We start from the raw sequence: 24,469 nt of genomic DNA, 5'->3' as shown, positions 1-24,469 counted from the left end.
ACTTCCACCACATTCACAGAGCTGTTCACTACACAGAATCAGCCCAGAAGCTCTGTCGGTGAACAGCAAGAACAGCAAGGTCTAACAGATTGCAGGTGTAGCTGTGGGATCCATTGCTGGAGTAGCAGCTCTGGGTACGTGATTGAATCTAACATGCTCCTACACAAAGAAATTCTAGTTAGATATACATGCATGCACAAAAACAAACACACACACACTCACATTTCTTATTAATATGTATGTGCACTTCCTAAATGCAAACAGGTAGTTATGAAATTGGCAAATGTGCGAAACAATTTCACTTAAATTCAGTAATGGAGATTAGAAAGATTTTATTTGAGAGATTTGTGATTCTCATTTCAAGATATGTGAAGTTAATATTGCACATGTTCCGCATGCACATGTGATATGTTCTTATCTAATATTTGATAAATACTCTTAGAAATATCCTAGTGGTGCATAATTGTTACTATTTAAATGACCATGTTATATTATATGACTGAATAATATCTAAGACCAAATTACACCCAGCAGGTGGCAAACTGACAAGCCAGATGTTATACAAACAACAATAAAATACATCTAATCAAACTATATTGCAGTGTCAGCCTTTGACCTATAAATTCATACTGTTAATGTAATCAAACTGATACCATCTCACTCTTTCTAGGTGGAGGAATATACACTGGTAAACTGGGTGGCTAGCTTTACTGTATTTATTCATAGCCTGATCAATGTTTTTATAGTTTTTTCACCTTTATGGCAATGTAGCTCTGTCTCAATGGTTTTAATTCAGTTGCCCCAAAAGTTAGTTGGAAACGCAAGCCAAGTAACAAGTGGCAACCATATTGTTTTATATTTTTTTTTATAAATAAAACAAATTTGTGAAATGTTTTGAAATTGGTTTGAAATTTTGTATCTTATAAGTGTGTCTTAAAATTGTGTCTTTTTTGGCCACTATATAATTAAGATACATATAAAATACAGTGCATCCGGAAAGTATTCACAGCGCTTCACTTTTTCCACATTTTGTTATGTTACAGCCTTATTCCAAAATGGATTAAATTCATTATTTTCCTCAAAATTCTACAAACAATACCCCATAATGACAACGTGAAAGAAGTTTGTTTGAAATCTTTGCAAATTTATTAAAAAAAAAAAAAAAAAAAAAAAAAAAAAAAAAATCACATGTACATAAGTATTCACAGCCTTTGCTCAATACTTTGTTGAAGCACCTTTGGCACCAATTACAGCCTCAAGTCTTTTTGAGTATGATGTTATAAGCTTGGCACACCTATTTTTGGGCAGTTTCTCCCATTCTTCTTTGTAGGACCTCTCAAGCTCCGTCTGGATGGAGAGCGTTAGTGTACAGCCATTTTCAGATCTCTCCAGAGATGTTCAATCGGGTTCAAGTCTGGGCTCTGGCTGGGCCACTCAAGGACATTCACAGAGTTGTCCCGGAGCCACTCCTTTGTTATCTTGGCTGTGCTTAGGGTCGTTGTCCTGTTGGAAGATGAACCTTCGCCCCAGTCTGAGGTCCAGAGCGCTCTGGAGCAGGTTTTCATCAAGGATGTCTCTGTACATTGCTGCATTCGTCTTTCCCTCGATCCTGACTAGTCTCCATGTTCCTGCTGCTGAAAAACATCCCCAAAGCATGATGCTGCCACCACCATGCTTCACTGAAGGGATGGTATTGGCCAGGTGATGAGCGGTGCCTGGTTTCCTCCAGACACTACGCTTGCCATTCAGGCCAAAGAGTTCAATCTTTGTTTCATCAGACCAGAGAATTTTGTTTCTCATGGTCTGAGAGTCCTTCAAGTGCCTTTTGGCAAACTCCAGGCGGGCTGTCATGTGCCTTTTACTGAGGAGTGGCTTCCGTCTGGCCACTCTACCATACAGGCCTGATTGGTGGAGTGCTGCAGAGATGGTTGTTCTTCTGGAAGGTTCTCCTCTCTCCACAGAGAAACGCTGGAGCTCTGTCAGAGTGACCATCGGGTTCTTGGTCACCTCCCTGACTAAGGCCCTTCTCCCCCGATCGCTCAGTTTGGCCGGGTGGCCAGCTCTAGGAAGAGTCCTGGTGGTTCCAAACTTCTTCCATTTACGGATGATGGAGGCCACTGTGCTCATTGGGACCTTCAATGCTGCAGAAATTTTTCTGTACCCTTCCCCAGATCTGTGCCTCGATACAATCCTGTCTTGGAGGTCTACAGACAATTCCTTGGACTTCATGGCTTGGTTTGTGCTCTGACATGCACTGTTAACTGTGGGACCTTATATAGACAGGTGTGTGCCTTTCCAAATCATGTCCAATCAACTGAATTTACCACAGGTGGACTCCAATCAAGTTGTAAAAACATCTCAAGGATGATCAGTGGAAACAGGATGCACCTGAGCTCAATTTTGAGTGTCATGGCAAAGTCTGTGAATACTTATGTACATGTGATGTTTTTTCATTTTTTATTTTTAATAGATTTGCAAAGATTTCAAACAAACTTCTTTCACGTTGTCATTATGGGGTATTGTTTGTAGAATTTTGAGGAAAATAATGAATTTAATCCATTTTGGAATAAGGCTGTAACATAACAAAATGTGGAAAAAGTGAAGCGCTGTGAATACTTTCCGGATGCACTGTATAATGGATAATTATTATTATTATTAAAAAACAAAAGATGTACATTTTGTCTCTATGTTTGTGGTATTGTTGCCATTTTTTATGACATGTCATGTGTGGCACGAACACTTGTGTGGTCATGGTGATTTTGAGGTGGTCTGCAATCGCATATATAATAACTGTATGATATGTCTATATCAGCAACAGTGAGTTTGTATCCTGGGGGAACATTACACGAACAGCCACACTGGAAAAGTAAATGTGTATGTAACAATTGGGTTTATTTGTTATGCTACAATGGAATGACAGAAACAGTGCAGAGAAAACAGAAATATACATGATTAGGGTGTTCAGTCCAACAGCAGGTTAAAGAGCGAGCAGTCGCTCCTTTCTCTATCTCTATCACCATCCAAACATGACAGCACATCAAATATTTATCCCTTCCCCCAGCAACTGCTTTATAAACACTCACCAGTTTAATCCCGCATGCTGTGAATGACCTCTGAATGCAAAGAGGAAGACAGAGAGACAGATTAGCCCTGAATTGCTGATTTTGGCATCAGTGTATTTCACTGTGTACTGTAAAAATAAGGACCCTAAAAAAAGTCTTTGGACGCTTAAGCCACTCTAAAAATTTATGAATGCCGTTGCATTAAATAACAAAAAATTTTATCACTGTCTTACCTACAAACCAATTGTTTTTGTGAAAGTATCACTGAAGTCACATTCATTTTATGAATTGTATTGAATTAGGATCTACAAACAAATTATGCTAGAAATTTTCTCAGGACCGAGTTCACTTTTTTGCCAATTTTAGTTCACCACATTAACAATAGACATATTTCACTAAATATAACACCAGAAAGTGTTTGTTAGAAATACTTTTTTCCATAATTGTGCAAATAAAAATCACAGTAACTAGGCCTACATATTTTGTCAAAATGTAGTTCTTAGTCTATGACCTATCCTGTGACAGGCAGGTTTATATCTCAACTATACTTAGATTCAGAAAAAAACATAATGTGACATTTTTATAATCTACATTTGGACAGACGATACAAAAACTTTGAAGCCATGTTTCTGTTACAGTGTTGGTGTTTAGGGCAGTATTGTATGGTGCCTTAGTAACACCATATAAAAAAGGTAATTTTGACTTTATATCTCACAATTTGGAATTTATTCCTCACTATAGGGAGATATAAGTTGCAATTGTGTGACAAAGTCGCAAGTGTGAGATTAAAAATAAAAAAATGTGTGTTATGAAGTAGAAATAGCGAGATATAAAGTCACATTTGCAATTGTGATATGTAAAATAAATATATATATATAAAAAAATCACAATTTCGACTATGTATTGATTTTAAAGTTTCAAGCAATTAAATCGACTTTAAAGGTGCAGTCAGTAACTTTTGTCTTTGTGTCATCTTACACTTACACTGACACTGAGTGGCGTGGATGCAGCCTCATTTAAAATCAATAGTTTTCAGTTAAAGATGCCATTGTAGAAATATAGTATTCACAGTCAGACATGATTACTTTAATCAGTTAGTGAAAGTGTCAAATAACAGGACAGTTACTGAGATTAAGCGAGTAGTATTCGGCTGGTCTTGTGATTCTAACATGGCAGCCCCCATGTGTGGACCCTCTCTATGTAGAATAAAACAGCTTTTATAAGGTTACTGATATGACTGGAGTCTTCATTATAATGTGAACGGTCATGATTTTATACATATATTGCAAAATTACAATTCATGTCTTTAAGAGTTTAAAATGAATGAGTGCACCTTTAAAGTTTCATGTAATCACGCAATTGCAACTTTATATATTTCAGTAGCGAAAAATAAAGTCTGAATTTTTAGATATATTGACAGAATTACCTCTTTTATTTATTTTGTGTCAGGATCCCGCTTCTATCGTATTGTGATATAATTTACAATAAAACCTAACAAAGGTATTTTTTTTTAAATGCTTTTCTTACTTTGCTAATGCCATCTTTAAAAAATAAATGTTATGTGGTTTGATATTTTGTTACCTAATGCAATGACATTCATTCATTTTTAAGTGTGGCTTGAGTGTCCAAATACTTTTTGAGGTCACCGTATATAATACCTAGACAGTTATGGTTTATAAAAACATGTATGATGTTAAATCTAGAAGTCCTTACACAACCCTCTTATTGCTGTATACAGACAGAAAGCTTTAGTCTTTGATGGTGTCAAGGTTAGAGATTATAATCTTTAATCTCTAGATTCGACCCAAACCTATTTTGCTATCTGGATAGGAGTGTATGTAGTATGTACAGATTAAGGGAGGGGCAGCTGAAAAAGAGCAGTTTGTTACTATACCGCAGAGAGGAGAGTTGAGTTACCAGTGGCACAGGCAGCCAGTGGAAGTGAGATAATTCTCTCCTTCTCACAAATCGGGTTCTTCTCAAACAGATCAGTTGTCTCAGCCTGGAAAACCAATCTGCAAAACCTCTAAGAGCATACACATTCCCAAAGGTACTAGCAGTCTAAGGACGTTACAGCAGAGTAAGATATACACACATTAGATGTACTTTACACTTGCACAAACACATAAATTTGAGGTCCTCCTTTCTGTGTTAATCTCAATAAGCATGTGTTAATCGCTGCTCCACTGATAGCTTCTCCATCTGCCTCAAGATGCTTATATACACAAGCGCGCGCACACACACACACACACACTAATAAACTGTGGCACTAATAAGCTCAGTGACATAAGGCATGAGATTCTTTGCTCAGAGGTCATTGTGGGGAGGGAAGGTGGTGACCAGCATTAGAACTGGCACCCCATCTCCCTCTAGTGGCAGTACATTGGTATAGCTCATGGAAATGATTGGGCAATGTCCAAGAAATATTACTGGATTTGGGACTCATACTGCTTTCAAAATAAAAACGGATGGGACATTTTGTGTCTTGTTTTTTTTTTATTTTTATTTTTTTTTTCAGTAGGGAAGACTGTGGTTAGATGTGGCACTTATTTACGTTTAAGTCTTGCTAGGCTAAGCTAAGGCAAATGAGACAGATATTACACTAATGTGCCAATTATATTTCAGGAAGTCTTTTATAAATTTTAATTATAAGACAGCCAGAATGTGATCACATTTTCAGGATTGGTGGAGTTCTTAATAGTTTAAAAATTGGCCGTAGTAAAACCCATTTCGGTTGACCACTAATCTAAATATTGAGGGGCATGTTCATCAATCCGGCCAATCATGACACTAGAGTAAGCATATATACACTGCTGCTTACATCTTCCCCACCGTATGTCTATTTATTACTAAACTCAGAATAAAGATGAAATGTGTAACTTTTTCAGTGTTTAAAAACGTTCTCCTCCTACAGTATCCCAGCTTAATATGCAGAGACAATTTAAAGTAAACACTGTGTCTCTGTGGTGCTATAAAAATTCCTGTTTTTCCATACAGACACAACATTGACTCAACCAATGGTGTGAGTTGGGAGCGGGACTATCTGTTTATATAGCAACAGCAGACGGGGGTGCATAGAGCGTAACAGTCTGGTTCCAGAAGTAAAAATCTCCTTAATTTTTTTCCATAGATGAATTGATTTTCAACAATAGCTTAAAACTTTTAAAGACAGACGACCATGAGCTCTGAGGTTGTTTATCGATGGTATATGCTTCCGTTGAGGCCATCTGTCTGCATTGTTTCAGCTTCATTGTTTAAAAATCGTGTTTGATAGCGGAATTCCTAGTGAATAACTACATTACCCATGATACAGCAGAGAAAGATCCACCAATCAGAAACCCAGGACATACTGTGAATGAATGCAATCCAGTTCTTCTCCCTACACCCTCAAACTACACATTTATATATAACACACACACACACACACACACACACATATATATACATATATATATATATATATATATATATATATATATATATATATTTGAACATAGAATATTTTGCAATAAAAGTTGCATATATTGTTTCTATACTTCATAATCAACAACCTAAAATCAATAGTTTTATATATTACCAACACTTTAAATTTGATTACATCATTGGCAATGCTTCATGGGATTGTAGTTCGTGCCCTCATGAAAGACAGTAAATACATAGTCTTGTACCTTTGTCTTTTGGCCTGATTTTCCAACACTTTTTTGTCTACAAACAAAGTTTGTAGTGTTGATTCACCCCAGAGCTGGTTGGTTTGATTCATGGCTTACCACTCTTTTAACACTGGATTTAAAAGAACAGCGGTGAACTGTAATCTGATGAAAATTAAATAAAGCCAATCGCCCTTTGTAACTTTCTGTAAAATAATCATGATGTGTAATGTACTGAGCATGTGTTTCAAGTATAGTGAAGAGACAGAAAACGAAATATAGCTGAGTCAAAAGTCAAAACAAGAAAATAATTTAAAAAAATATGGGGAAAATAGTATGAAATTCATATGAATTAAAGGAACAATACATATAAAAATTATTTTTAAAGCAAAGATTAAATTAGATTAATTGGAGCCTAGTATAAACCGACCTCTCCTATACAACAACAAAGCCGAAAGGGAAGAGGAGGAGCTAAGACAGGAAATTATTGATGAGCACACAATTGCAGGCAGAAAATTAAAGGGGCAGAGACACACATACACAGACAGGCACACCAGGTACACATTGAACGTTTTGTGTAATTCTACATATGAGAAATACATGTGTATGTGGAATATTCCATACCTGTTACATTGTTACAAAAAATAAAAAACTTCAGAAAAGGCTTAAAGGGATAGTTCCATAGGTCCATAAATGCAAGTGAATGGTGACCAGACGTATGAAGCTCCAAAAATCACATACAGAAAACATAAAAGTAATCCATACGACTCCAGGGTCAAGTGTTTGGAACAACTGTAAATAAAACTTTTCTCATTTTTAAATTATATAGATTATGATAGATTCTGAGACTCTCAGCCTAAGAAACTGCTGAAAAATCACAACAACAAAAAATTTACTTTTTTCCCCTCATTTTTCTGATTAGACAACCCATGTTTTTTGGGGATGTGTTAAGATCCAAGAATTTTGGTTAAAGGTTCAGAATTATTTGCGTGACATTCTGGGCACTCAAATTTTACTGTGCCCCAGACTTTGTATTTTGGGCAATGGGGAAGTTATAAATTCGGGGGACAAATATATAAAAAATTGGGTTCTGACTGGCGTGATGATTGGCAGACAAATTATTATAAGGGGATGGAAGTCAGACGGAGTGCCATCATTTCTGGAGTGGTGTGAGGAGATGGGGAGGGTGGCGGCTTTTGAGAAGATGATAGATGGAAGGCTGGGGCTGGAGGACATATTTTTCAGGAAATGGGGTAGGTATTTGGCGATTTTGGGGGACTCTAGGGGAAGGGATGAGGAGGGAGACGTTTTGTTTAATTATGCATGTTTATTATATATTTTATTTTTTATTTATTTATTTTTTATTTTATTGTTTGTGTGTGTGTATTATTTTATGTGACCACAGGGGTGTTCTTTGGGCTAGGGTGGGGTTGGTGTTTGGGGAGGGATATTAATGAAGGTTAAAAGTTAAATGTTGATTCACTGTGTATATGTTGTTTTTCTCTGTTGTGTTTTTTCTTTGAATCAATAAAAAATGTTAATTACAAAAAAAAAAAGTTATACACATCTGGGATGGCATGTGGGTGAGTAAATGATGAGAATTTTCACTTTTTGGTGAACTATCCCTTTAACCATTTCCTGTTAACCTCAACCACATTTGGCATAACTATCCTTTCACTTATTGGGCAGTTATTGAAAAACTTTCAATTAAATCACCTGAAAATGATAGATAAGTATTCTGTCTCAAAAAATAAAATAATGAAAAAAAAAAATTTATTGCAGGGATTCTCATTAACTACATAAATATGCAACATATTAAAAGTTATTCAATGTTAGATCAAATGACCTTGAAATCAACCTTTAAACATTGCACACAATGACTTCATGGATCGGGTCAATTTTGCAGATCAAAGTGACACACAAACAGGTGTTCAGGTGTTAAAAATGTGTACAGTGGAGAAGAAAATTAAGAGGCAGCCCAGTACCACAACTTTCCCACCCCAAACCCAATGACTAAGCCAAGTTATGTCAAGTGGTAAATTTAACCATTGGGGAACAGTGAAGTTTAATTTTTAAATAAAAATATATGAAAAATGAGTTTATTCAAAAAAAGAATAATAATGTAAAATCCTATTCCAAAGTCTAATTTTGCTGCACATGAATCATATTTCTTAAATATATCATATAAACCATAATTACACCCCATTTTCTAGATTAAGGGGGCAACACTGGCACATTTGAAGCAAGTCTCCCCTTACTGTGTTTTCATTTTTCAGGTACATTGGAATTAGATTAAAGATTTTATTTAAAGATAAAAGATTTCTTTTAAATAAAGATTACTTTAAGGTTCTCATACCAATAATTTTTCCATGCTTGTCGCATTACTTTTTATGATTTACTGGGTAAGGATATAAAAAAATCCTTTTATAGGGTGAAATGTATCTAGAAACTATGTATATTCACTATAGAAATATCAGTGATTTTTTATGTTTTCATTAATTTGACGAATTACTTTCCAGCCATGGAAAACACAATTTTCCCTGATATTTCCAGGTTTCCCATGTACATACACATTTTTTTATTTAGTAATGCAGACAATTCACCATTTTTCATGTAGCTATTTGTTTTTATTTATATTTATGTATCTGACTTTCAAAAAGCCAAAGGTACTTGATATGCAGTACACTAGTCACATTTCAGACACAAAATTAACACTCTTAAAATCTCTCTGTAAAAAAAACATTGGTTCAAGCACGACAATAAGCTTTATTCACAACACTCACTTCATAAATAAAGAAATAACACACACACAATCCTGGTGGCTTCATGTTCCATGAAAACTCATACCCAAATAAAAACCATGTTGTCCCTGACAGAAGGAGAACAAAACATATTAAGGCCTCTTTCAAATCCTTTATTGTCCCTAGAGGAAAATGAGTGCGTCAGCAAAAGTCCAAAGAGGGGAATACTCTTTTGAGATGGACTTCCATAGTTTGTTTTCAGTTTTACAACGCCTGGCCATCAGGTGGAAAAAACATACAATCTTCTCTGTAATGGTGAGGGTTTAGAAGGGGCAAATCCATGCAGAGCCCTTCCAATGTGCATATTATCCTGCAAATCGCCAAAGCATATCATCTGTTTGAAATAGTAAACAATCAGTTGAACCATCCAAGCATCATTTACACTGTTGACCTACAGTTTATGGTCCCTCAGTTAGATGACCTCACATTTAAATGAGTAGAATTTAGTTTTAAATTAAGTAAAACATTAAACTCATGTAAATAACTTAAATAAGTGATGGGAGTTGTTTGCGTTGTAATGTTGACTGCTTGTATAGCCGGAGAGATCCAGCTGCACAATGCATTGAGTCTAACAATATCAGTCTGGTGACTCACACACACACACACACACACACACACACACACACGCACACACACACAGTCCTGCTCATTCAAGAGAGGTAGTGTTCATGTCCTTCAGTTTCAGTTCATTAAACCAGTTCCCAGAGCAGCAGCCTCTTTCAAAGGGAATGATGGATGGAGAAGCCCTTACACTGAAGCTCAATCTGGTCTTGGACTGAACTCTCATCCCAGGCTTCATATGCAGGCCTTGACCATAATTCAGTTCCTGTCCTTGGTTCATAGGCTTGGGATAATGTCCCATGGTCCTCCGCTGGAATTTAGTCCCAGGATCTGAGCAAGCGTGTAGACCCAGACCAAGATTTATTCAATTCGGAAGCAACAGAAGAGTTTCTTTTATGCAAGGCTTTGTCAGGTGTAGCCTTCAGGCAGGCCTGTTCACAGGCGTGATGAGGTCGCAGATTCATAGAAAAGCACATATGCATCACTGCTGCGCACCTGGCTGGACGACATGGGGCTCACCCTGACAGCGAGAGAGAGAAATGAGAATTCTGCAGAAATTAATTGCAAATGAGCTGACCTGGACAATAGCTCAGCATTAACATCGTATGTAATAAAATACATTATAGCCCATGATACTGTAAATCTACTAGGGCTGTCAACAGGGCTCAGAAACTAAATTCGAATTTTGCACTTAAATATAAACAAAATTTAAATTAAATTCGAATTTTAAAGACATTATTTCAGGTAGGTGAAAAGGTAGCTGCAATATATCTGATATTTAAATCAACATTGTCTCCTACGTCTACCTAATGGGGGGTCCCTTAACTCTTCTGGAGGGTCCGGAACCATTCCAACCCCCTTCAATTCAAATACCGGTTCTATGTAAACTTTTTGTTGCACAGTAGCCCATACCGGTGCCATAGTATTACCATGGACTCAAGCTTCATAATACCAGCGGTACCACCGTGTTTTTCATTAAATACAGTTGTATGCATATACAGCGAGATGCTGATAAGAAAGCAAGATCCAACGGCCACAGACCTCCACCCAAGGGGCCGTTCACTCTGAACACGTTAGCTAGATGTCTTTGACCTTTGATCTGCGTCTTGCTGTTTTTTCAGCATTTTGTGCAGAAGCGCTGTGATTTATTAGACGCTGTGTCAGTTTAAGAGGAAATTCAACCTTCTAAACACATCTCTAAATTTGTTTGCCCTGTGTCTGTTTTACCCAAGAATGTGATCATTATCATCAATGCTTGGCACACACATGCAAAATGTAAGTGCACATTTTAGCATTCAAATGTGCATTTTTATTTTAAATTCGATGAATATTCGAATTTTGAATTTGAATTTGACAGCCCTAAAAACTACAATAGCCCAAAAATGTATTTGGACATTTAAGCTTAATTTAAGCGTCCACATACTTTTTGGGGCCACTGTACATTCCAATTTAAGGGATGTGTACATGATCTTATATTTGCTAATGTAATTTTAAAGCATTTTTTTTATTATTGTAACACACACGTTTAATACATTTTTAGACACTTCTGTAATTAGTGTTATTTCTATGTACCTGGAGTCATTGTAGGTGTACCACTCTCCTGTAGAGGGATTGCGGCAGTACGCTGTATAATGGCCACCCAAAGATGTACCAGTGTGATTCGACACGGCATACAGATTATAGACTGCGTTTACTGTGGGGAAGGAACAGTTAAAGAGAGGGGGAAAAGAACAGTTAAACAAATTACCCTTGTGCCAGATTCAAACTGCTGCATAGTGTAAACGACAGCACAGAAAACAGATGTAATAAATGATGATGCAGGACTTACTGCTGTTATCAGATGCAAATTCCCTGAGGTCCAGCTCTTTGAGGGGGAAGTTCACAAAGGTGGAGAGTTTGCTGGTTTTGACTCGACACTCAGAGAAACGCTTCAGATCTGAGAGGGTCACAGATTCAAGGGCGAACCGACAAAAACTCATACAGTATGTTCCTCAACATTTTATTCAATTCATCAAATTAAAGGAATATTCCGTGTTTAATACAAGTTAAGCTCAATCGACAGCATTTGTGGCGTAATGTTGATTAATTATGACTTTTCCCTCTTTTTCTTTAAAAACAAAAGCAGAAATGGAGGCTACAGTGAGGCACTTACAATGGAAGTGAATGGGGCCAATTTATGGAGAGTTTTAAGACAGAAATGTGAAGCTTGTAATTTTAGAAAAGCGCTTACATTACTTCTGTTAAAACTCGTGTCTTATTTGAGCTGTGAAGTTGTTTAAATCATAATTTCTACAGTCAATTTAGGGTTTGTTGACATTACATCATCATGGCAATGAAGTTGTAAAATTGGCTATAACTTTACACAGAAAAGGTTACTAAGTGATTTTATCACACTAAAATCATGTTAACACAATTATTGTTTACATCTTGTGGCTATACAATTGAAACTGTTAGTATTTTAATGTTTACGGATATGCCCCATTTACTTCCATTGTAAGTGCCTCACTGGAACCACGATTTTTTCTTTTTTCTTTTTTTTTTAAGAAATGGAGAGAAAAGTCCAAATACATTTTCATGGTAATCAACATTATGCCACAAATGCTATCAACTGAGCTTAACTTGTATTGAACCCGGAACATTCCTTTAATTGTTGTGTACAGTATTTAAATCATTTTAATTTTAATATAAAAATGCAGTTCTCTGTGGACATTTGGGTGTCATATTTGTTTAAAAAGGATACGAAGCACCAGGATTTTGGGACATTTTTGAATTGTGAATTTTTTCGTGCATTTGCGTCTGGTTTTACATCTGTGGCATGTCTGTTTAAAAAAGAGAGGTGGTCAGGATATGTTCATACATAAATATATATACATATAAAAACATATAAACATTTATGAAACATTTAAAAATGTATACAAAAATAGAATAGCCCCAAAAAAGCATGTGGACACTAAAACCACACTTAAAATTTTATTTTATGAAACAAAGTGTTATCTGCAAACACAAGATACTAAACTTTTCTAAGCCATTTTTGCTATTACTTTTAACCAATGGTTCTTCCATTTTTACTAGATGTATGAAGTTAGTTCCCCCTCAGGTTCACACAGGTGTCCTAGCAGAGTAACCACAGGTGTAGTTCATCACATTAACTATGGACATGTAGAAAGAAAGGTCCAAATGCTTTCATTCTGAACAAAAAGTGTGCTTGTGCTATCTTTCTTTAAAATAAATGCTTGGTTTGATATTTTGTTATCTAATGCAAAGACATTCATCTTTTTTTTTAAGTGTTTAATTAAGTATAATTATACTTTTGGGGGCCTGTTGTTCATACAAAGACACGCACAGAGAATTTATACTTACTGGTCTCTCATTCCCATCTAGTACATCCTCCTTGGTGAAAAGACGAAGGCAATCCATCAAACTCACTTCTCCTGAAGTCTGAAGAAACAACAGAACAGTTGAAACACGCACATAACAACACAGAAACACTGCACGTGAATAAGTGTTCATATGAGACCTTACCTTAGCGATAGGTAGAGACAGATCCCAGAAAGGATCAAACACAGTTGAGCAGTAGCCACACTCGCTGCACGTCAATGAGCTTTTCAGCTGGCCAACAAACAGATCTGTGGAACAACACATTACTTCTTTATAACCAGAGCAGGACACACACACACAGCAAGACTCAAGATAGTGTTAATATATATGGATAACTCACCAACTACTTTGCTGTCCTCACTCTCCAGGTACTTGTTCCACATTCTTATGCCTTTCTCGTCGTCCCTGTAGATAAAACACATTTCATTTCAGACCCCAAGACAGACTGCTCACTACTACATTCAGGTTACAACAACTAAAACACATACCACAGGTGTCCCATCTGTTATATCAACCACTACATCACATTAGATCATATTCCAGCTCAAACTTAATTTATTCCTAGAGGTCAATCCGGACTGATTTTATGCCAAAAGATGGCATAAAAGGTGAAATGTGTCATTTATGTGCCGCTAGCAGCACCAATCAGAATTGTTTGGTACCCCCGTCTTCTATTGTTCGATAAAGAGTAAGCTTCCAACACAAAACTCACGGCATTGGCTCAGCCAATTTTGTTATGTCTGGCCCAGTCAGACTGCTTAAACAAACAGATTTAAATTCCGCTTTGTTCCACTGAAGGCGCCAAAATTACATAGTTCACATTTTACTTAATAGAATAGACCTTATTCACAGCAGTGCCATCTTTCATTTTTGACGAGAATGACAATGAGGCTGTGAGGGATAGACTTACAGTCTCTTCAATGGGTTTTAAAGTTCTTCAAAGTGTTTTTAAATCATTCTACTCCAGACAACATGACCTGTGGAAAATCAGATTTGATCTAGGAGCTTTTGATAGCTTTATACAGTGGATGTCATTAAAGAGACGGTAAAGCCCAAATTATACTTTGGTTTTTTTGGGTTGCTGATCGCTCCGTGCACAGTATGTGTGATGCAAATTTGCGTGTGGCTCAAATTGTTTCTCGACACGCATGCACCAGCCATTGACTGTCCTAAAAGAGTATAAAAAAGCAGTCATAGTGTGCATGTGTCGAACGTGTTCGCATTCCCTCGAGGTCAACAGAGTATACTTAAAAAAAACAACCCGGTCGACCGCCTCGAAGTTCAGCCCAGAGCTACGTCTGTATCTTTTAAGACGGTGTGTGTACTTACGAGAGGTGATCGAAGTCCTCTATGGGCGCTCTGGATTTCACTGTCACTCTGTTTACTTCGTTATGGAGTCCATCCAGCAGAAACCGCAAGAACTCCTGAGCATCCTGCTGACTATAGGACAGAATGAGAGAGAATTAACAGGGACAGATGGAGAGCAGAAAGTATATGAGGCAGAGGTAGAGGTTATACATACACATTTTTTCAGTGGCTAACTGGGTTACATTACTGTAGCAGTTAAGTATCTTACTTGTAGCCCACAAATCGAGGAGCATATTTCTGGATCTGCATTTTAAAGTCAGAAGGGCTGATGGCTTCACTGCTAGCTGATGTCCACAGAGTCTGAGTGAGCTTGGCAAACTCTGAGGCAGAAAAACACATTTATAAAGACAAATGAATAAGACAAAGGATATGAAGTCTAATGTGCATGTCTTCACAGCTAAAATGAATGCTCTTACTGATGTTAACAAATATGAACTGATATATGTCCTTGTCTCTTACCCTCCATCAGTGCAGCTTTGGCCCTGCAGTTGTTGTTGAGGTCAGTGCGGTGCGTGTTACGCAGACAGTAGTCCCTCAGGTCATGAGTGTTGCTCAGACACTGCAGAATGGAGTTCATGAAACACTGCAGAGACACATGGAAAGGGAAGAATGAGTGTTTGTGACTTCTAGTCATTGTTCCTCTGATAGAAGTGTTTGAACAGATAGCTCACCCAAAAATGAAAATTCTCTTATCATTTACTCACCCTCATGCCATCGCAGATGGCTTTCTTTCTTCTGCTGAACACAAAGATTTTTAGAAGAATATTTCAGCTCTGTAGGTCCATACAATGCAAGTGAATGGTGACCAGATGTTTCAAGTTACAAAAATCAAATAAAGGAAGCATAAAAGTAATCCATACGACTCCAGTGGTTAAATCCATATATTTAGAAGCGATATGATAGGTATGGGTGAGAAACAGATAAATATTTCAATCCTTTTTTTACTATAAATCTCAACTTTCACTTTCAGAATGTAAGTAAGATTTATAGTAAAAAAGGACTTAAATATCGATCTGTTTCTCACCCAAAGTAATTGCTTCAGAAGACACATATTAAACCACTGGAGTCATATGGATTACTTTTATGCTGCCTTTATGTGATTTTTTAAGCTTCAAAGGTCTGGTCACCATTCACTTGCATTGTACGGACCTACAGAGCTGAGATATTATTCAAAAAATCTTAATTTGTGTTCAGCAGAAGACTGAAAGTCATACACATCTGGGATGATGTGAGGGTGCGTAAATGATGAGAGAATTTTCAATTTTGAGTGAACTATCCCTTTAATGTGACCGTTTCATGCATTGCTGAGAAATACAGTACTTACAGTATTTCCTAGATTTTTGAGGCCCACCAGACCCTGAGCATTCTTTGAGTTCTGTGAGAGAGAAAAAGAGAAAAACAGGTTAGTAGGATAATTGTGAATACTTTGCTATAGATAATCTGATACCAAAAGAACTAGATTTGAATATGACTGAAGCATTTGACTCACTCAGGCTGCATGTTTTGTTTGGTTCAGATATTGACAGTGCAGTAAAAGCTTGTGCATGTTTAAGAAGGGAGTTACTAGTGATGTAAGAGGTATTTTCATTCCATGCATGACACAAAAATCCAAAGTTACAAAATAGATGTGATCCTAATCACATATAGTTACATAACAGCATACATGCCTGTGCTGTTTAATGTCCATCATGTGCTTTTGAGTGTTTGATGTTACATTTTGGAAAGATGAGGTTGAGCTAACTGAAGCTCTTTCTTTAGGCGTCACATGGCATGCTGGCCGATTTAGACAGAGACCCCTGCTGCTGAACATTTCACGCAAACAAACAATGTCCATCTGCTACGCCACAACAAAAACAAAAACTGTAAGCAATTTATTAAACTAGGGATTAAACCATCAAGCTCTCATCAGTTTTTCAATATAAACAAAACAACAGCAGTGATATAAAAACATCTAACACAAGAGAAAATTCTGACAGCTTGGCGAGGAATGTTGATGGTTTCACATGCACTTGGTATTCTTGACACGAGTGCTCAGCTTGTTGACCATGACATAACACAGAGCACTCTAGAGCACATGAACAATGCGTCAGAGGCTACTCAGAATGAATCTCACGCATGAAACTCGCACGCTCACAGAATAACTGTTATGCCGTTGAGGTGATGGTGTCAAAGCCTGGAATAGCAGTGCTGAGGTTCACGCCACAAGTTCTTGTGCGTCATTCACTGATTGCAGTGGTAACTATGATGTGATCCTGTTACAATGGTGTCAGTGATGCTCTACAGAATGCAACCAAGTTTAGACGAGCTGTTGCTGACATCCACACAGAAGGGTGTTTTTGAACTGTGAGTGTTTGATATACATGTATCTTAAACTTTAGTGTATATGCTTGAGTTTCAAACATTTAGGCTGCTGGTGGATGTTAGATGAAATTAAAATATGTCAAAAGCGAATATTTTGTTAAAAAGAAGAAGGGAGCAGGTGGCAGAATATGTATGCTGTCTATGAATGAATCAGTCTGTGAGCTGGTTGAACAGTGTGAGCTGTACAGTGTGTTGACAGTACCAAATGGTGTGGGATTGTACTGTGATGCCACTACTGATGCAATGGTTCCTGCTCACAATCTATATGTGCAGTACATTCACATGGGGGGAGTACTTTCCAAAACCGTTTAAATTTTAATACAATAAAGTCCGCTATACACTGTAGGATATTTACAGTCCTTTAGGATTGTTGCTTGTCAGACTGTACGATATGAATGCATTGATATCACCACGGCACACTGTGCAACATTACGTCAGACTGCACAATATACATTGTAGCTGACTGCAGTCCCAATCGTCCCGATCAGTGAACGTGACTCACGTTATGGGAGCGTTGCAGAATAGAAGTGAAAAGTCAGCAGCATTTCCATTGCTCCAATACCACTCCATCATGAGCATAGGCTAACATATAAAAAGAAAGATGGATTTTGTCAAATAGACCCATAATAAAACAGCCTGATCACAAATGCATTACAGATGTTGAGAATGAACGCCAGTGGGGGAGGTAGCCTACAGTAATAATTAGCTACTACAAGCAAATATTCATTGTGGAAATAGCAGTCACACTATACGACTGCGATGCAAATTTTCTGACACTGCCCGAACTTCGTCGGAGGCTAAAGATCATTGCAAAGGCTATTAATTGGCCATCAGTGAACATGTCACACTGAACGTTGTAAGACTGCCGATATTGCCCTACGACGACAGAAATAATTTAGGATTCCTGAAATTTGTCTCAGACGGCAGAATCGTGGCCAAAATCGTACAGGCTTAAGAGGTGAATCATTTTCTTAGCATCCATTGCAGGTAAATTGGTATGGATCTTTTAAGCACCATTTAAACCAAAGACCACTAATAAAAAAGTATTATTACCATGGTATTAATTACATGATATTGGTACCATATTAACATGGTACAATATCCAAATAACCATGCTAATACCATGTTTTATTTTTAGTGTTTTGATAATTTGCTGGACATGTACCATGGCAATCCCATGTTGTTTTGGACATGTACAATAGTAATAACATGGTATTCTTTGTAGTACCTTGGAGCACTCAGCTGTAAAATAATGCTTTGTTTGGTAACCTAAAAATGTGCTTCATGTGTTATCGTCTAAATTATCTGGTTTGATTCAACTCCAAAATTTTATTTAACATCAATAAATAAACCTGAATACTTCAGATTACACCATCAAAACTAATTTTAAGGTTTAGATCAGGTAGAAAAAGCTCCTTAAGGTAACAATTGCAGGTTACCACTAGGGCTAGGTATTGATACAGATTTCCCGATTCGATTCGATTCTGATTCAAAAGTTTTCGATTCAATTACATATCGATTCATATGGAGTGGAGGTGGCGTAGTGGGCTAAAGCAAAAAACAGGTAAGCAGAATGTTGCCGGTTCGATCTCCACAGTCACCACCATTGTGTCCTTCAACAAGGCACTTAACTCCAGGTTGCTCCAGGGGGATTGTCCCTGTAATAAGTGCACTGTAAGTCGCTTTGGATAAAAGTGTCTGCTAAATGCATAAATGTAAATATGGATATATTTCAGTTAAAATGTCTATTTTGCTTACATATGAAAGAAATCCTCTCCAAGGTAATGCAGTTTATTATACAAGGGACCATCTAACCAGGTACATTACAAAAATATTTTTGGTGAAAATTTTATTTGTTTTTCATCATTTTGCTCACATTTAAGCTTTTTCAAAATGTACAGATACATGTATTCCATCAATACATATGATATAATATAGCACATATTATCTTTTGTTACATGTTTATTGTTTAATGCATAATTTATTCCATTTACAAGTATTTATATTGATTTGTAGAACATGTGCTAAATATCGGTACTGTCTCTTTAAGAAAACAAGCAGTTCTGTAAAGAGTGTCTATAAATGAGCGCATATTAATGAGAGAGGACTCATATTGCTTCTTTACCTCATCTGTGCTATTCGTGATTAGAATTAAATTTTCACGTTATGTTTTTTTTTTTTTCTAAATTGACTGTAAATAACAAAGAATATTAAAAGAGACATTCTTCAATAACAAATGGATTGTGTGGATCTTGTTTTTGGACAAATTACAAGGATTGAGTCAAACCAAACTTTTACTATCTACATGCAGTGAAAGGATGCAGAACTTCTCTCCCAATATACTACTAAATCACTGATGAGTGAATTCTGAACATTTACCAGCCAGTGGCTATCACAGACATTTTTAATCGCATGGTGCAAAATTTGGTCTCATATGTGAGTGATTTGCTCACATTGTAGAGAGTTGAGCATAGAATAAAAGTTCGATCATGGGATTTAAGAATTTATATTGAGATCGTTCAAATGAAGACTGCAATGCATCAGAAAATCTATATTTTACCCATTCCTAGTTCCACTTTTTACAGTGTCCATACAATGGGACATGAATATGATAATTATTCAGTACAATGGTATTTCAAAGAACCACGGTTTTATTATCATATGATACCATAACTCTAGTAACATGGTACTACCACAGTACCACAGTTTTATGTAAGTGACAGGTCAAAGTACACTTCAATTACCACTTCCAAAATCCTATGTCAGAGAGTAATGGGCTCCACTAATCAAACACCTTACATCATCACCCCTGAAGACAGCTGCATTAGGATAAGTCAGGCTCAAACTTGTTTAAGTTGTAAATTACCCTGGGAATTTGCTATTCTTTCTTTATTTAATCTTGCCCATGGAAGATGAGAAACATCTGATGTGATGTTTCTTCCACAAAGAAGATGAGAGAGAGGGAACAGATGGTCCAAGGCCTCACTCTGCTGCCACTGCCGTCATGCTTTTTACCCAGCTTCTAAACAAACCAGAATGGTATGACAGCAGCCTGCATGGACTGGGTATGGCAAACATAAGGAGCGCTGCCTCAAAAGCAATTGGACAACATGAACAATCAAAGATCTTTGGAGTGGCCGTGAGCTAATTGGGTGGCACAGGCTGAATGAAAGTGTGAACGAACACCGTGTCCTGAGTTTGTGGAAGTTTGTGGAACACGTGTTTCTAGAAGCCATGACTGTCACTAGCAAGAACCAGTGTACTCTGTCGCCAAAAGACTGATTACATGCACATATCACTCAAGGTTTTATTACCTTAACTTAATGTTTAAGGGACATCATTTACTCAACCTCATATCATCCCAGTCCTGTATGACTTTATTCCGTGGAACACAAAAGGAGATGTTAGGCAGAATGTTCAGTCACCATTCACTTGCATTGTATGGAAAAGAGATGACCACTCTACCTAACATCTTCTGTTTTGTTCCATGAATGAAAGAAAGTCATATAGGTTAGAATTGAAATGAGGGTGAATAAATGATGACAAAATTTTCATTTTTGGGTGAGCTATTTTTTTTTTTTTTTATGACATTATGTGCATTTACGTATCTCTATACGAAATTATTTGAAATTTGTCCCTTACTTTAGAAAGTCTACTGTTCTACAATCCTGGACAAAATGTGAAAAGGCCTGAAAATTATCCTATGTTTCAGTACATCTACTTTTCTGAACTATAGGACACATTTTAAATAACTTAGACACCTGAAAAGTATGAGAGTATGCATAAATGATAAGCCATGGCAGTTCATTAAGTTGTTATCTTAAAAAATGATTGACAATCCAGATAGCCATGATAGAGACAAGAGTGTAAAAGTACTCATCAAGGTCACATGCATGTGAAGAAAAAGTCCTTTGGCATTCTTGGAACATCATCGCTGGATACGCCGATAAGGCACATTCCGCCAGAAATATGTGCTGATTACTTAGAAGTCCATTTGTTCCTGAACATTACAGAATGCTACACTAATTGTTGCATAACAAACAGTGGTACATGTGCTCATCACCACTGCAATAATGAATGCTATGCCCCTTATCAAGAACATGTCTAACTGGCTCAGTTAATATTACTGTAAATCAGCTTTTAAACATAATTTTCATTTGTATGTTGTGGGCAGCTAGCTTTTATTCATCTGTATAGGATGCATTCTAGTGAAGCATTAATGGGCATCTGAGTATTACTGTGTAGTTCAGTATTAACCAGAAGCAGAAGAATAGTCATCCAGGATGTAGTCATCCTAACAATATGCATTTATGTACAAAATATGGCCCCCAAATGGTGAAATTTTAGACATATCAGCCAATGTACACAAAGCACAGAGGTGGTCGACTGATATGCTTCTAGTTGTTATTAGGTAACTACATCACATATGACTCAATAACACTGCCCACTTTCATTTATGATCAAAGTAACACCGCTTATAGGTCAATCGTTCCCTGAGAACGCAACAGCTGAGAACAGTGCGCAGGTAGATGGCGTCAGTCGTTCAATGTAAAGCCAGCGGCGCAATCGAACGATGACTGGCGTTACGTAACAATGCTCGCTGCGAACGCTTGTTTCATATTTGTATTAGACACTTCTACCGAAGCGACAAAACTAAAACGGTCCCACTACAATCAACGAAAATGTCTACAGATACAATGTAGACCTTTACTGTGTAAACTAGACAACTTCGTTTGTTATAACTGGAGCGTTCAAATGGTGTCGCGCGCCGTTCTCTCACAGCGAAATTCGAACAGGTCCATTCGTTTAAACTAGCAGTTTAATCTGAAAACACGCCGAGGTAAAAGCTGACATTCCAGCTGGTCACTTTGGCAAGGTCATAGACAGCGGCATATCTGGACGTGTGTTTGTGTGGAGTTCTGAGAACGCTTTCGGGAAAAACGTCCGCATGATTCGCACTTAACCAAGAGTCTGATTACAAACCAGTGAGGCGTTTAATAGTGTCTCGGTGCTATTACTGTACATGTACAGACATCTAAACGTTCATATTCCATAAAAACATCGTCTCTGAGAGTATAAGTATTATCACATAAGAAACTATTTTGGTTCACAGAACGTTTTGGGAACGTTAGTTTATGGCTATGAAAAATAAAACCTAAAAGGAACGTTTATAGAATGTTAGGAGTTGGTTCCCTCCAAAGATAAGGTTTTATGTTTGTGTTAACGAGTTGCACTTCTATTCAAACGCATAACAAATTGTTTGCGATGTGTGAGTTATAGGCTTACCTTAGCCTGGTTAATGAGAAGCCCCACAAATGTGGACACCAGCATAGAGCGAGACATTGTTGGACTTTTTCTGCGCATATCCTGCTTGATGAAGGTGAAAGCAGATGCCGGGGGTTCCTCTGGGACAGTGACAGTGTACGACTGTCGAATGCTCGGCATTTTGACTTGAGAAAGCTACAGTTTGTGTCTGGTGTTAATGTGACTTTAAAACACCAAAGCCAATATTCCTGGGTGATGCTGCTGTTGTATTAAGATCCTCTTCTTCGTGCGGTCTCTCTGACAGATGTCAAGTCCCTTATTGTATTCCTCAGGTGATATTCTTCTAATGCACAATGCTCAGTCAATGCACTTTGACAGAGAGAGAGAGAGAGATGCGGACGGATAGCGCAGGTTGCATAAAAAATAAATAACGAAACAGATAAAAGATACAGAATTTTACTCGCGTTTAAATGCTTCTTACAGCGTTTATTAAAGTTACTCGTCGTTCTGCATTCACCCGGTTGTGATTGTAGCCCGGGTGCGCGATCGCTCAGCGGCAGATATTGGTAAAGGTTTGATGGAAAAGTCCGTGTGCTGTTTGCTTTTACTCCGGCGTGCACCCGCCCCCTCGGCACGAGAGAGAGACGTCAGAAAATGCCTCATGCTTGCCTAGACGTCAGGCAACAGAGGACAAGACCTTCCCATTCATCACTGACAGCAGCAGGTACAGCGGGGCGCAGAACCAGAGGATGTCTGTTTACAGCAGGGGCGGTTTTGGGGGAGTGGGGTCAGGGGGTGCCAGTGCCCCCCCAGTGGCCCCCCTAAATTGGAGTGGTAGAATGGTAAGAGTGGTATTCTCATTTTCCATCCCACTGAGAGTTCAGACCCCACATCATAATAAATAGACCAATCAAATTTTATATATATATATATATATATATAAACAATGCATTATGACTGCATAATATTTAGCAGGGTAAAGTTGAATTTAAGGTCAATGTTTATTAAATATTCACTGTGATTAGGGCTGGGACGATTCATCGACGTAATCGATGTCATCGATTACAGAAATACGTAGATTTGCATAACATGCGTCGGCACATCGCAATGGAGTAATTAAAATGGCAGCGCCCGGTTTAAGCATGGATTCCCCCGAAGAACAAGCTGCAGCTAAAAAAAAAACTCGCCTACGGTCATCTAAAGCGTGGGAGTATTTTAGCCAGAGACCCAACAATGCGGTGCTGTGTAAGCTATGCAAATTGGAAATGGCTTATCACAGCAGTACAACCGCCATGAACGAACACTTGAAGCGAAAGCATCCCGGAGCACTTTGTCAAGACGGCAGCAAGGCAGCACCATAAGTGCTGTTTACTTTTTGTCCCCACCCAAGCATGACATATTAGTATTACAACACGTGTTTCTGTTAGTAGTAGTCACTTTAAATTGAATTTCTAAATGTTTCCTCATCGCCCCCATGTTAAAAGTAATTTCTCCACCGCTGCTAACGTTGGGTGACCATACATCCTCTTTTTCCTGGACATGTCCTCTTTTTCGGACCTTAAAAAAGCGTCCAGCCGGGATTTCTAAATTTGCGAAAATGTCCGGTATTCGGCTTTAGTTGCATTATGACGTGCATCTGGTCTAATACTTCGTGCGTGCATATTTGCATTGCTTTAACCCCTCTTGCACACCAATTGGTCGATTATAAGAGGCTTGCAGCAACTATTGGCCAAATTCCTGCCTGTCAATCTCTCTGCGAACGCACAAAGTGCTGTCGTGTTCGGCATCAAACAGTTGCTTGACAGTAGCAGCAAATGACAGCTGAGTGGAAACGATGCCCAAACGAAAGTGCAAATTTACAGAAGATTTGCACAAAAAATTCCCATGCTTTCGTCCAGGTCGAATTTCGTGAAAAGCAGAAGGTATGACATGTAAAGCTGGCACTTTTGTGTCAGTTGCTAATAAAGGTGCAAGTGATTTAGAAGCACACATTAGCTCTGCGAAGCATAAAGGGTCAGCAAAAGGT

At 37.7% G+C, this 24,469-nt stretch overlaps 1 protein-coding gene across 4 annotated transcripts in view; it reads right to left on the bottom strand.

Moving 5' to 3' along the window:
• Positions 1-9,283: 9,283 nt before the first annotated feature.
• Positions 9,284-24,469, bottom strand: part of usp2b (ubiquitin specific peptidase 2b) — a 58,274-nt gene continuing 43,088 nt past the window's right edge. For 2 of the 4 annotated variants that reach the window (XM_051676983.1, XM_051676972.1), the window contains exons 3-13: positions 16,142-16,192; positions 15,277-15,400; positions 15,026-15,137; positions 14,779-14,889; positions 13,790-13,854; positions 13,594-13,697; positions 13,432-13,509; positions 12,812-12,890; positions 11,900-12,007; positions 11,644-11,764; positions 9,284-10,591 (exon numbers count right to left, since the gene is read on the bottom strand). In XM_051676983.1, the coding sequence (XP_051532943.1) occupies positions 10,507-10,591; positions 11,644-11,764; positions 11,900-12,007; positions 12,812-12,890; positions 13,432-13,509; positions 13,594-13,697; positions 13,790-13,854; positions 14,779-14,889; positions 15,026-15,137; positions 15,277-15,400; positions 16,142-16,192 (1,038 nt within the window). In that variant the 3' untranslated portion in view covers positions 9,284-10,506. Of the gene's footprint in view, positions 10,592-11,643; positions 11,765-11,899; positions 12,008-12,811; positions 12,891-13,431; positions 13,510-13,593; positions 13,698-13,789; positions 13,855-14,778; positions 14,890-15,025; positions 15,138-15,276; positions 15,401-16,141; positions 16,193-22,464; positions 23,004-24,469 lie in introns of those variants that run through there. The other 2 variants (XM_051676991.1, XM_051676985.1) reach the window with 2 other exon arrangements.

This window comes from Myxocyprinus asiaticus, chromosome 3 (assembly GCF_019703515.2).
Source record: "Myxocyprinus asiaticus isolate MX2 ecotype Aquarium Trade chromosome 3, UBuf_Myxa_2, whole genome shotgun sequence".
Taxonomy (NCBI): Eukaryota; Metazoa; Chordata; class Actinopteri; order Cypriniformes; family Catostomidae; genus Myxocyprinus; species Myxocyprinus asiaticus.
This window is presented reverse-complemented; position numbering and strand designations above follow the sequence as displayed.